General features: G+C 34.9%; 1 protein-coding gene across 2 annotated transcripts; it reads right to left on the reverse strand.

Annotated features, from left to right (window-relative positions):
* Positions 1 to 3,483: 3,483 nt before the first annotated feature.
* On the reverse strand, positions 3,484 to 9,793 carry LOC121266236 (bidirectional sugar transporter SWEET2a-like). Of its 2 annotated transcripts, none has more exons than XM_041170010.1 (6): positions 9,573 to 9,793; positions 5,191 to 5,227; positions 4,893 to 5,109; positions 4,630 to 4,788; positions 4,423 to 4,542; positions 3,484 to 4,113 (listed from the first exon to the last, which is right to left on the reverse strand). In XM_041170010.1, exons 1-6 carry the CDS (start codon positions 9,775 to 9,777, stop codon positions 4,000 to 4,002), a joined length of 852 nt encoding a protein of 283 aa, XP_041025944.1. In that variant the 5' UTR covers positions 9,778 to 9,793; the 3' UTR covers positions 3,484 to 3,999. The 2 variants fall into 2 exon arrangements, with proteins under 2 accessions (XP_041025944.1, XP_041025943.1); XM_041170009.1 differs by having other exon boundaries at positions 9,564 to 9,785.
* Positions 9,794 to 15,024: the final 5,231 nt, after the last annotated feature.

A 15,024-nucleotide genomic window follows, 5' to 3' on the forward strand; every position in this document is an offset into this window, starting at 1 on the left:
TGTGAATAATAATAAGATAGTTTAAGTTAAGATGTTTCATGAGATTTTGAAAAATGAAAGAAAAAAAATTGAATAAAAATATTAAAGTTAAAATATTATTAGAACATATTTTTTTAATATTATTTTCATTTTAGGATTTAAAAAAATTGAATTATTTTTTATGTTTTATTTAGAAGTTTAGAAAATTTGTAATGATTAGATGAAAAAGTTAAACATTTAAAATTAAAAAGTGTTTGAATGTTGAGATAAAATGAGATAAGATAAAATGAAATGAGATGAGTTAAGACCATCTATGAAATCAAAAGGGACCTTAGGGAATACTTAGAAAATGAGATGAAATAAAAATTTTGTGAATAGTAGTAAGATGATTTGTGAATAGTAGTAAGGTAGTTTGAGTTACTGAATATTTGAGGAATGAGATGAGATGAAAATTTTGTGAATAGTAATAAGATGGTTAGTAAATAGTAGTGAGATAGTTTGAGTTAAATATTTATTGGATTTTGAAAAATTAAAGATAAAAAAGTTTAATAAAAATAGTATAAAATTAAAATATTGTTATAATATAATTCTTAATATTATTTTTATTTTGAGAAAAAAAGTTGAATTATTTTTTATTGAAAAATGATTTGTACAAGTCTCAAATAGACAAGTTTCATACAAATCATTGTAAAAAAGTGAACCACACCTAAAAAAGTGTAAAAAAAAAAAAAAAAATCATTCTTTATTAGTAAGATTCACTTTTTTATAAATCACTCATTTTTATTTGAAAGTTTAGAAAATTTGTAATGATTAGTTTGAAAAAATTGTAATAATTAATTTGAAAAAGTTGTAATATTTAGTTTGAATGTGTTTGTATTTGAATGATACTTGGGAAGAAAATGAAATGAAATGGAAACTTTTTCCAAACATCCCTCTAAGTATTTATTGGGTTTTGAAAAATAAGAGGAAAAAATTGAATAAAAAATATTATAAAGTTAAAATATTATTAAAATATAATTTTTTAATATAATTTTTATTTTGAGATTAGAAAAAAGTTGAATTATTTTTTATGTTTTATTTGGAAAATGTTGTAATTATTAGTTTGAAAAAATTATAATAATTAATTTGAAAGTATTTATATTTGAATGAAAATTAAGAAGGAAATAAGATGGAAAGAAATGAAAATTATATTGTCCACAATCTGGTTGATGGCTTTGTAGACTTTCATAAAGTCGCCTTCAAACGGTACTTGATCAACACAAGTTTTTTTCACTTCATTTATTTACTTTCAAAGCAGAGTGAAGAACATAATATTATTATTATTATTATTTTATAAAAATTACACCGGAAAGTAGACTGGAACACAAAAATGGAGGCAACTTTTTGTCAGTATTCACCCACTCTTCATGTGAACAATGGCAAAAAGTTACTGCTTTTTTTGTGTTCCATGCCAATTCTTTTTGTGTGTTCATCGTTTAGAATAATGATAGAGTTATTATTTAATTATTATTTTTTTATATTTAATTTTTTTTAATTTTTAATTTTACTTAATTATTAAATAAGTGAGTATTAATAAAATTATATATTTTTTTAACTTTTTTTTAGTGATTAAGGATGTTAAAAATATACTTAAAAAAAAATGATAAAAAAAAAAAATTGAAATGCCCTTGAGCAGTAGATGCATACATCACTACCCATTGATTTAAGTAGATTTCTTAATTTAATTATCTTATAGGTTAAATATTATCATGTCAACATGGAGGATGAATAAATCAATAGATATCGTTCATTCATTTTATAATATGATATACCAATAACTTTTCATTAATAATTAGAAAAAGTCTAAAATCAAGCCACAGCATAAATCAAGTTCTTTGCACACTCTCTCGCTTAGAGTTTGTATTTTTTGTACGATTTGGATAGTGAGATGAGACGGGGTGATTTTAGATAAAAGTTAAAAATTAAATAAAATATTGTTAGAATACTATCTTTTAATATTATTATTATTTTTAGATTTGAAAAAATTGAATTATTTATTATATTTTATACGATAACTTAAAAAAATTATAATAATAAGATAGGATGAAATGAAACACTTTCACTATCCAAACATGGTCTTCAAGTATTAGATTTTTCCTTTTAAAAAAAAATTAATCAGGTATGATTTAACAAAATTTGAATTTCGTACTGTACCAGTTGGTACGGTCGAAATATATCATTTCTATGGCGTAGACGGTATAAAAAAAGGCCAAGTTTCGTATGGGTTAGAATTTTGACCGTACCGACCAATATTTCGGATTTTAGCTTTTGCTTTTTTTTTTTCCATTATTTCTTCATCTTTTTTAGACTCACAATTCAGACCAGACTATTTATAATTTATATATATTTATATATAATTTATTCATATATAGACTATAATTTTAGAATATATATAATTTATTTATATATAGATTATTCCAAAATAGTATTCAAAACAATATCAATACCTAAATATCTTATTTTAATACCTCGATCAAAATGGTCTAGGTTATGATATTCAAAACATTGTGATTTTATCCCACTATGGAATTATTAGAACGAGAAGGAGGTAGTTTAGGATTGAATGGTGTAAAAACTAAAACCCGATACTGACAGCAGTTGCAAGCTCTCTATGTAAAGATCCAATCTTCCAAATATAACTTGTTGACCCAATTAGTTGGATTTTTCTCACTTTCTATATGAATTTTGTTTTTTGTTTTTTTATCCTTATTCAAATATTATAGAATTAATGTTAAATAATTTTATTACTAAAAAATAATTTATGCAAGGCTCCCCTTAAAAAAATGTGAGATCCCTTTGAAAAAAATTATTTTTTTAGGGTGAGTTTCACTTTTTTTCAAAATGACTATACAAGACTTAGATGCCATAAACTTGTATCAAACATTACTCTTAATTAATCTAGATATATAATTAATTCAATTATAATTCAAATTATAAGTTAAATTAAATAGCATGACATGTTATAATAAGAAATAAAATAAAATAAAGAGAGTACCTTTTTATGATTCTCTCAGCTTAATTAATGCTTCAAAGGTTATTGCCTTTTCTGTAAAAGTGTTTTAAGAGTTATTTTCCTTTGCTGTAAAGTCATTTTTATTGCAGTCTCCTCGGCCCTTCCATGCACAACTAGTTTCCTCTCTTATTCAATAAAATGCCATTGATTTTCAGCCTCTAAACAGGTGCATGAGTCTGTCTTGATGACTAATTAATGCAAGCTTCTACCCTTTTACAAATATGCAGGAGCGAAGTCTTTTTCTGTTTCTGTGATTATATCTTGGAAGATCAAATAATAATTTTATGTGATTTCAAGGCCATATAATTTTGAAGGAGCTAATAACGAATAAAAAATATTATTTTTCATTTTCTTAATTATCATTTTTTCATCATTCTCTGATGTGATATGAATAAACAAATAGTTACTGCGTTAGGAAATGATAACACATCATGAAATGATGAAAAGATAGTGGTTAAAATGATAATAAATAGCATTTATCCAACAAAAATATGTGGTTCAAACAGGCTTACAAAACTTACTGGACTAATTCAAAAGTACTCATCAATACTCCAAAGTTTTCCTTGTACACCTACAATATATACAAGAACTCAGCAAGGTAAGGAAATGAAGCATTATTGAGTTCACTGAGTTGGCTGGTGTGACACATATACCAAGCACGCAGGCCATTGTTCTGTAAAGGAGTCTGCACTGCTTTCAGCAGCTAAAGGAACTGAACATGAGTTCAGTTGCCCAACAAATAACTTCTAAGACCAAAGATAGAGCCTCTTTAGCTGTTAAATTTAGTGGTCCATGTCTTCCATGTCTTCATTTTTCTCGATCAGTTCACAGTCACCAGTGTTAAAGCTTATATGATGATATCAGTTTATGTCATATAATATATTCAGGCAGTGGACTTCTCCAAAAAGACAGATAGAGAAGAAGACAATTCAGCATGAAGCTTTACCACATTCCGTGAATGGATTCATTCAAGCATATGGATTTAGTAGAGGTTTTCTTGGGTCTCCTCCAAATGTATTGCTATAATAGGAGTACAAGGCCAATTGAACGAGCCCTAAAATCGTTCCAATTCCATTTGGAACCTGCATCCAAAAATAAATAGAAGTATAAACAGTAAGTATAACTGTATAAGAAACAAAAGCTCAGGCGGTCTTTTGGACTTCTAGCTTTCATTCAGTCGGTTAACGAATCTTGCAAAGCACTGCAACAGGACAGTACTGTAATGTGGGGATAATTAATATCCAACAGCATAAAAATAAGAGTTCTTTCTTATGTTTTCCTTCAAACATGCGCCTTATATTATATGAGTTGCATGAAACAATCGGTTGCGGTCGTATGCTATAGAAAACATGATCTTCATATGCCTACCAGGCAGGAATCATGATACTTACATAAAGGAAAGGATCATACTTGAGCACTCCATATGCAAAGAAAGATAGACTCATCAAGAAGGTTGAAAGGGAAAGATAAAACGGCATGAACTCAATGCTCCTTGTCTTAATCACCAATTTCTGGCACAAAATATTGCAAAAACTTTAGGGAGGAGGAACTGTACAGTCTAAAATAAAAATGTGTGAGATTTTTTCACAAGAACTTACAATGATTAGTAACGGTGAAGCAAACATGGCAATGAGTGAAGCAACACTAAAAAGTCCAACAAAAGTTTGCCTTTCATGAGAATCGAAAAATCTCATGCTTACATACACTGTGGTCACAAATAGGGCAAAAACTGCTACTAATAAACCTGACATCTTTATCTGCATGAAACATTTAATGGAGGATTAGATTAGATAATCGTGCTGAATTATGAAAATGACATTCAAATTTTCCTGCTAAAGAAGATACAGGGTGTGATGCTTACCTTCATAGCTTTGTCAGCAAACATAATAAAGATGCTTATGTAGATTAACTGGAAAACTGCCCCAATTGAATTGACTGTAGCGACCAGGATAATACTAGGCGACACTAGTGGCATTCCATACCAGAGGCATATCAAGCAGTTTAAGAGAGCATATACATAAGGCAATCCAGAGAATTGCTCTGTTGACCTGTTTCTGATGATTCTCTTAAATGTGGGTCTGGAAAACATAAAGTTCAACATCATTATTGGGTTTAGAACTGTTCCTTTATTTCTTTCAAGAAAAATTTGTACAACTTACATGGGTGACACAAACAGCCCAAAAGCAAAAAGGTTTCCTGTAATGACAAATGGGTATTAGTTTGTCTATCAACCATAGTAGTCATCATCAAGTAATGAGAGAAACAAAGCTGATTGGAGAGTAAGTACTCAGATATTCTACGAATAGTACCACCTAGCATGTTAGATTGATTTATAGTCAGAGCAGTAGAGGTTTCTTGTTGTGAAATGTTATGCAAAACACACACACCAACGATGATAAATAAAGTAAAAGTAACACAATCAAGAACACAACACACAATATACGTGGTTCAGCAAATTGCTTATGTCCACAGGAGCTGCAGACATCTTATTAATCAGAGGAGATTACAATCACTCAATCTCAACTCATACTCTTTAGGGCTTTTTGCTCTCTCACACAATATGCACTCACAAGACAATAGTTATCTCTCAACTATTTGCTTCAGCCATTCAATACAACTCTAATATAATGTATTTATAGTGAGTAGTGCTGGAAATCTAATTTGGCAAAAATTGCGTACTTCGCTCGAGCGCGCCTCAAGCGAACAACCAAATAAACATTGGCTCGAGTGGAGTGTCGAGCGAACACTAGGATTTCTGTCTCGCTCAAGCGGAGTGTCGAGCGGGACTCAAGCGAACTCCCGGACTTGAGCTTAGCTCGAGCAGTATGTCGAGCGAACTTTGGCTCGAGCCAACTTTCAGCAAACACCTTTTTCAGCTCCAAAATCAGTCTCCACATATACCCCAACAATCTCTCACTTGGAGACTGGGTCTCCACATGCCAGCCACTGTTTCTAGTCAAGCCCTATCATCTCAGCTCACAGCTTTCATCTTCAAGCTAGAAGACGCACTGAAGTCAAGCCCGACTTCAGTCTTCCACATACATCGCCCTTAGTCAGCACATCCACAAGGCAACTCGCAACTCCCACTACACCAGGAGTATCCAGTCTCAAACCGATCTTGGCAACCTTAGCCAACTTTCCCAGACTTTCATAAGGAACGACAAAGCTGACTCCCTTTAGCTTCCTCACATGTTTTGCGCGAACAAGCCTGCATTTTTGCATTCTTGTATTTCCCTACACATCACTAGACCCTAATGTTAAATACAAAGAGTTAGATTTCTTACCATGCACTAAGACCAGCACACCCTTAGTAATCTTCCAAGCTCCTCTAGAGAATGCTACAGCAAAACTGCTGTCATCAAGCTGTCCCACAGAGATCAGGTTTTTTTTTAGATCTAGAACATGTCTGACTTGCTGTAAAGTCCACACGCTCCTGTTTGAAAGTGTGATGTGTACATCACCCACTCCCACTGCATCCAGTGCCTCTTCATTAGTCGCATACATCTTTCCAAAATCACTAGCAACATAATCCTGCATGATTTCTCAATGTGAGGTGCTATGGAACGAAGACCCTGAATCCAACACCCAATCATCAATCGGACTGTGTACTGCAAGAAATAGAGCATCATGAATTTCTTCTGCCACTGCGTTCACAACATCATTCTCAGAACTTTCTTAATTCTTGCAGTTTCTCTTGATGTGGTCCGGCTTACCACAACTCCAGACGTGATCTGCTGCCCAGATTTCGTCTTGCTTTTCCCTCTGCTCTTGGAGTTTGACCTATCATGTCCTCTGCCCCTATTGTCAACAATTAGGGCCGATCCAGAACCCGAGGACTCACTCGAGTCTCTCCTACGTACCTCTTCAGCAAGTACCATGTCACGTATATCGTCGTAGTTCAGTTTTGTTTTGCCGGTTGAACTACTCACAGCCATCCTCATGACCTTCCAACTATTTGGCAATGATGCCAACAGAATCAACGCTCTGATCTCATCATCAAACTCAATCTCACAAAAGATAGTTGATTTGTGATCGTATTGAATTCATTCAAGTGTTGGGCTACAGACATACCTTCCAACATCTTCAGATTGAACAATTTTTTATCAAGTGCACCTTATTGTTCGCAGACTGTTTTTCATACATACTTGACAAAGTCACTATGAGATCCATCGTGGTTCTCTTCTTACTGACATTGTGTGCCACTGTTCTGGACAAGGTCAGCCGAACAAGCCCTAAAACTTGTCGATCTAACAGGGTCCACTTAACATCATCTATGCTCTCCGGCTTCTTTCCCAACAATGGAAGGTGGAGCCTCTTCCCATAGAGATAGTCCTCGATCTGCATTTTCTATTACTCAAAATCAGTGCCGTCGAACTTCTCGATCCTTGGTGCGTTCACTTTATCTCCAGCCATCATCTATGCTCTCCAGCCCTAAAACTTGTCGATCTAACAGGGTCCACTTAACATCATCTATGCTCTCCGGCTTCTTTCCCAACAATGGAAGGTGGAGCCTCTTCCCATAGAGATAGTCCTCGATCTGCATTTTCTATTACTCAAAATCAGTGCCGTCGAACTTCTCGATCCTTGGTGCGTTCACTTTATCTCCAGCCATCATTCTTCTTCAGATCCGACCTTGGCTCTTGATACCAATTGTTGTGAAATGTTATGCAAAACGCACACACCAACGATGACAAATAAAGTAAAAGCAACACAATCAAGAACACGACACACAATATATGTGGTTCGGCAAATTGTCTATATCCACAGGAGCTGCATAAATCTTATTAACCAGAGGAGATTACAATCACTTAATCTTAACTCACACTCTCTATGACTTTTTGCTCTCTCACGCAATATGCACTCACAAGACAATAGTTCTCTCTCAACTATTTGCTTCAGCTGTTCAACACAACTCTAATATAATGTATTTATAGTGAGTGGCACTGGAAACCTAATCTAGCAAAAACTGCGTACTTCGCTTGAGCGCGTGTTGAGTGCGCCTCAAGCGAACAACCAAATGAACATTGTCTCAAGTGGAGTGTCGAGCGAAGGGTCGAGCGAACACTAGGGTTTCTGTCTCACTCGAGCGCAGTGTCGAGCGGGACTCGAGCGAACTCTCGGACTTGAGCTTAGCTCGAGCAGTATGTCGAGCGATGTCGAGCGAACTTTGACTCGAGCCAACTTTCAGCAAACACCTATTTTAGCTCCAAAACCAGTCTCCACATATACCCCAACATTTCTTGCTATCATGCAATGTCATTGAGCCCTTCTACTCATCATCCTCACACCACACACCATACTTGATTTTTTATTTTTGTTTTATTCTTGCTAAACTAAAGGAATTCTTCTACTTATTATCCCTATACCACACATTTGGTAAGAAAAAAAATTAAAAAATCCAGTGTGATGTGAGTTGTCGAGATGATGAGTAGAATTTTTCAATGTGATTATATAAAAGTTCGAAACCACTGCCATGTCTACCTACTAAGATAGGATTACACGTGATTTCTTTCTACCTTGTCATTTCTTGTCCTTACATGTGAAGAAGGTAATGATCTTTAGTGATGTCTTCTTTGCATTTAATGGACTAATATACAATCAACTCAATGAACCTAATCGACATTCATTTGATATGATGGTACAAGGAGTCATAGGTTTAACATAGTAGCCTTTTGTAATCCCAACTCATGCAGACCACCCAAACAACAATTATCTTCATGAATGGAACACTGCGGTAGAGGTGTTCACCTTTTTCTTCCATAAATGGATTTATGTAAATTGATCTAGACATATAAAAAGCTTTGGAAAACTCATTTAATTAGCTGTAATTTTCGTTGCTATGAAACTATTCAAGAGAATGTGAACTGTTAAAAGGAAGACTTTATGCTTTTGGTATAACTCCAGATTCGATAAAAGCTAATTCATATTTAGCAAATTCCATTTTATAATTTTTTATATGTTTAATAAAATATGAAGCCCCATCTAAGTCTTGAAAAGAAGCATGGGAAGCAAAGGAAAGCGACTAAATCATTTAAGAAATGAAGATTCTTTCACATTTGTGCAATTATCCTTTTCTATCCTACATTCTTCTGAAATATAAACCAAGGAGAGCCCTTCTTTTTGGGCATTTCTGCAATTATCCTTTCCAATCCCTTTAGAAAGTTCAAATGATCCAATTTATGAAAAAACACTCAAACAGTACACTATATCATAACATATATAAAAAATTATTGGATGAAATTTACCATCAGACGACATTGCTCTGGGATATTAAATTTCGGTAAGCAATAAATTTACTACCGGCAAGTTCTAATTAAGAAATAAATACATATTATCTCATAAAACTTTGGACAACAATCAAAGGAGCTGAAAGAATAAGAAAATAAGAAGCAGTATAAGTGCTGCAGACTTTTTACAGAAGCAATCAAGGGTTTGCTTCGTCTACATCTCAGAAACAAGTCAAACTGCATTCATTTCAAGCGGAAGAAGGATAAAGAGGCAGAAAAGAGGGGAAGGAGGGGAAAAAGGATACCAGCAATACCAGCAGCATCACTGCAAACTGAATAAACAGAAGACAGCCCAGTTGGTAACATTTTCGAATGATATTCAACTCCACTGATCACAACTCGCACCTGAACTCTCTCTCGTCTCTCCCCTGTACTCCTTTGTTCCTTTGTGCATAAATTGTTCACAAAAATGTTTGTATATTGTTGTGCTTGGGTGACACACTGACATATAATATTCATACATATCTACGGTCTACCACTCACTTTCCTTATTTCCATTGACGTGGAAACTAGAAACTTTACTTTTTTTCCTTTTGTCTTCTTCATAATCGAGTGATTGAAAGCATCCTAATATTATTTAATGGTCAGGAATTGCATTGACAATTTTGTGGTTTAGATAGGTTTTAAACTGCATTTGGATGCTGAGTTAAATAAAGATAAATTGAGTTCTTTATAAATGATAATGAATTAAGATGGTGAAATAAGTTTTATAAAATTTACTTAAGATAAATTTAGATATATTTAGATGTTAAAATGAGTTTAGATATATATTTATGAGAATTTAAAAAAAGTTATGGAACTCGCGTGTAAAGATGTATTGAATTGAAAAATATTGTAGGTCACACGTATAAAGAAGTTTTGAGTTGAGATAAGTTTAGTAATTTGAAAGTTGAATATTTAGATGTTAGATTCAGTTTAAAGTTAGATTGAACTGAATTGATTTAGGTAGAGTCCAACTATCAAACGAGGCCTTAAATGGAAGCCTAGTAGCTCACCCCATCAAAAAATACAGCATTTGAGAATTGAGAAGGAAATATATCATCAATGAATATATTGTGTATTGAGGATATCTCAGATATTCTCAGAATATTTTATATTATTTTTTATCTACTTTTCATTACTATTCAATATTCTATCATTATTTTTTCACTACCATTTACAAAATACCTTAAAATATCTTACTTCCAAACACAACATATAATGACGTTTGTGCATGAACATTGAAGAGTTCTAACCGGATTATCAAGTATGGGATTGTCTTGTGATTAGTAAGAAAATTGTATTTATTGATGTGAAAAGTTGTCACTATAATTAGCATAAAAAAATTTATATTTTGACTCTTTTTAATCATAATACATCATATATGTATTTACACACTGACTTGAACCTAGCAAAACTCGGTTAATAAATCTATATCTTTTCAAATACTATGCTATCCAAATAATATTGTGTAATAAATGATCTTTTTGGGTTGCAATATGAGTGGTATTTGCAAACATCTTTATTTTTATCTAAATAAACAAGGGCTGCAAAATAAGTGTAAAAAAAGCGGTTATCATAAGGATTTGATGCTAAGCATGAAGAGCACATAATTTCATGGTGAGGATATTCCTGGTCTCGTCTGTCCTGGCCCCGTGCAATGGTAATATCTTATGCCTTGTTTAGTTAGATAAGATGATATGTTTTGTTTAAAATTAAATAAAATATTATTATAATATTATTTTTATTTTAATATTAAAAAAATTAAATTATTTATTATATTTTATATAGAAGTCTAAAAAAATTATAATAATTATATGAAATAAAATAAAATGAAATAATTTGATTTTGTATAACCAATTCAATACTCATCATTTTCTTGAGTCCCCGAGAAGGATATAACTCTCGAAATAATTATATAGAGTATATAAGATATGAGAATTGATAATTATAGTTGTTAGTATGTAAGCGGTGCACAATCATTTTAAAAAAATAAATAAATATAAGATTTACATAAAATTAATTAATTTTTTAATAATAGATTATACTTTTTTTAAAACAATTACGTAATATTTATATATTTTACAATTGTATGAGCATTATCCTTAAAATATTTGGTTGGTCATGGTTACCCTTTATCTTGTCTTGTCGTGAAGGACATAATTAAAACTCTATTTTTTTCATAAATATAAGAGAAAAATAGTTAAAAAAACTGAGAACCATACAAATTGTTGCACAAAATAACAACGTTAAAAACAGAGAGAGTAAAAAATAACATCATTTTTAGCACAATTATGTCTTTTAACTTACCAGTCAATGACAAAGGTTTTCTATCGTGTGAAATTTAAAGGATTATAAATTATTACGCAATATTATTGCTAAATAATTGGATATTGACAATGCTAAATAAATATTTGCTGTTAATTAATATAATTCCTAATAATGTGAAGCCCTGCCGACTATGCTATTGCATGCTGACAACTCAACCTTATCCCCGGAACCTAAAAAAATAAAAGAAAACGCCCCTTATCCTTGACAATTTGTATAAGCTGTCCCAGTGTCAGTGTGCCAATTTGTCAACATCGAAAAGAATGCTATAGGACTAAGAGGAGTATACATCGGAGCTGTACGCATCGATATCGTCGATTATATGGACACGAGGCCATATTCAACATGAGACTTGGTCCTTTATATGCAAGATAATGCATTTAACCCCAACCACAATCTTCCCATTAAATAAAATGATAATTATATTTGGAGGGACATATTCGTCCCTAGTCCCATAAGGCCTAGTACATGGCCAGCAAGCTCACAACATAGATGTTGCAAGCCCTCCGACTAATAAAGAAGTAGGAGGAACCCACGTCAAAATAGGGAGAGGACATTGCGTTCATACGAGCATGCCTCTAATAAGATGACTCGTCGGGAGCCTCACCACATTAATTGTGCCAATTAAGAGCGTTGGCAGGAGATCCCGACAGGGAATCTTATCCCCGACAGAAGCTACCACATCAAATGCTATGGCTTGTCCCCCAAGGCAGGAATGGATACTCCAAGCACATAGAAAATAATGTTCCCATTGGAAGATGGAAGTATAAAAGCCTGGAAAAAAGGTATAACTCGTCACACATTACTACTCTCATCATCTATCTTTCTCACTATGAGGCATAAATTGACTTAGGCATCATAAATGTTTTTTGGCACTCTAGGCCTCCAAGTTCTCTAGACTCAGGTGACCGGCGAAGCAAGGCAAGGTGCGAAACACGTCCTTAACATTTGGCACTATCTGTGGGATCTCTTTAAGTAAAATGAACTTGTATTTCATACACTAGTTGCGACACGGTCCCAGACAATAGCGATTAAGAAGATGCATCAAACAAAGGAGAGGAGGTGTGCAAAAATGGAGGAGTAAGCTCCCCCATCACCCCTTAAGTGGTGGAGACTAGAGATGAGCGACACTTGAAACAGGGAGAGGCTGACGAGCCCCTGGAACTAATTACATTAGATGAAGCTCCTTAAAGGAAGGTGAGAATAGAAACTAGGATGAGACCCAGAGTGAGATTGCAGTTGAAATGGTTGCTGGTCAAACACAAAGAACTTTTTGCTTGGAGTCATGAGGACATGCTCGAGATTGATAAGGATGCGATTGAACACCGGTTGAGTGTGAAACTAGATGCCAAGAAAGTTTGGCAAAAATGCAGGAGTTTCAATACTGAGAAGTACGCAGTTATAGCGGAGGAGGTTGACCGCCTATTAGCCGCAAGATTTATTAAGGAGGGCCATTACCTAGATTGGCTTTCTAATGTGCTTTTAGTAAAAAATGAGAATGCCAAGTGGAGGATGTGTGTCGACTTTATTGATCTGAACAAGGCATGCCCTAAAGACAACTTCCCCTTGTCACGGATTGACTTGATCGTGAACTTGATTGTCGGGCATAAGATGTGAGCTTCATGGATGCCTACTCCGGGTATAACCAAATCCGAATGAACTCGAGTGATGAAGAAAAGACGGCGTTCATAATAGGCCAAGGATTATACTGTTACCAGGTAATGCCCTTTGGATTGAAGAACACCGGAGTGACCTATCAGAGGCTGTTAAATCGGATGTTCAAAGAACAAATCGGATGAAACATAGAAGTCTACGTAAATGACTTGCTCATCAAAAGCCACAAAATGAGCTTTGGAGTGGAGTCGGGCAAGTTTCTCAACTTTATGGTTTAGGAAAAGGAATCGAGGCTAACCGAGAGAAGATTCAAGCCATCATCACCATGAAGCCCCCCAAAAACCTCAATGAAGTTCAAAAGCTAGTGAGCAGAATCCTGGCACTTAACAGGTTCTTTTCTCGATCGACAGACAAGTTCCTGTCGTTTTTCCAGGTGATGTGCAAGGTGCACGATTGGAAAGAGGAGTGCGATGAAGTGTTCGCTCGACTCAAAGAGCACCTCTCTAATCCCCCTCTTGAGTTAGACCATGCAGGGAGAGACTCTCTAACTATATTTTTCCGTCACACCGGAGTTTGTATCGCCAACACTAGTAAGAGAGGAAAAAAGAGCTCAAAGACTAGTTTATTACACAAGCCATACGCTGATAGGGGGCTTTAGTAGTAGCTGCCCTCTGCTTGAGACCCTACTTCCAAGCATACCCAATAAAAGTGCTCATCGAAGCTCCCCTCAAGAAGGCAATGCAGCGACCTGACATGTCTGGACGACTGGTCAATTGGTTGATCGAGCTCAGTGAGTGCGATATCGACTATATCCCCTGAAATGCCATCAAGGGACAAGTACTGACGAACTTTGTAGCTGAGATGATTAGCCTCCTCGAGGAGGAACCCAAACAACCAACCGATCATCCCTAGCATGTCTATGTCGATGGCTCGTCCTGTCGTTTTGGCGAAAGGTAAGGTATACATAGTGTCGGACTTTGGTGAAGAAAGTTATTACTCGAAAGTCTTGAATTCAAAACTACCAACAACAAATATGAATATGAGGCCCTATTGGCTGGCCTCATCAAAGCAAGGATGCTCGGAGTAGCAGAAGTGGAAGTGAAGGCGGACTCTCAAGTTGTGGTAAACCAAGTTGAAAGAAAATACGTGGCAAAAGGTGAAAGGTGCCAACTCCACCTACGACAAGTGTGGGAAGAGCATGGCCATTCAAAAATATTTTTATCAGACAAATCCTTTCGAAAGACAATTGGAAAGCAGATAAGTTAGCACAGACAACTTCAGGAATGGACGATGCAACACTACCTTGGGCAGTGATCAGCAAGGTGGTAGAAACCCTCGCCATTGGGCTAGAAGTCTCGGAGGTGAGGACAGAAATGCCCGAGTGGGCAGAAGCAATAACCAAGTTCCTAACCATCGGGGAACTACCAACCAAGAAAGAAGAGGTAATGGAAGTAAGGAATAAGGCAGTTGGATTCACTCTCCTGAACGAGACCTTATACAAGTGAGGTCTTTCCTTGCCCTTGTTATGATGCATATCACTAGATGAAGCTCAATACGTAATGGGGAGAGATCTACGAAGAAGTGTGTGGAAACCACTTAGGCGAAAGAGCCCTTGAGAGAATGGTCCTGAGAACGGGCTACTACTAACCTCATGCCCTCAGGGATGTAGAACAATTCGTCAAGAAATGTGAGAAATGCTAGGAATACACATCGATTCTACATAGCCCATCAGAGGAGCTGACATCGATCACGTCCCCGTGGCCCTTTGCACAGTAGGGTGTAGAC

This window comes from Juglans microcarpa x Juglans regia, chromosome 5D, assembly GCF_004785595.1.
Source record: "Juglans microcarpa x Juglans regia isolate MS1-56 chromosome 5D, Jm3101_v1.0, whole genome shotgun sequence".
Taxonomy (NCBI): domain Eukaryota; kingdom Viridiplantae; phylum Streptophyta; class Magnoliopsida; order Fagales; family Juglandaceae; genus Juglans; species Juglans microcarpa x Juglans regia.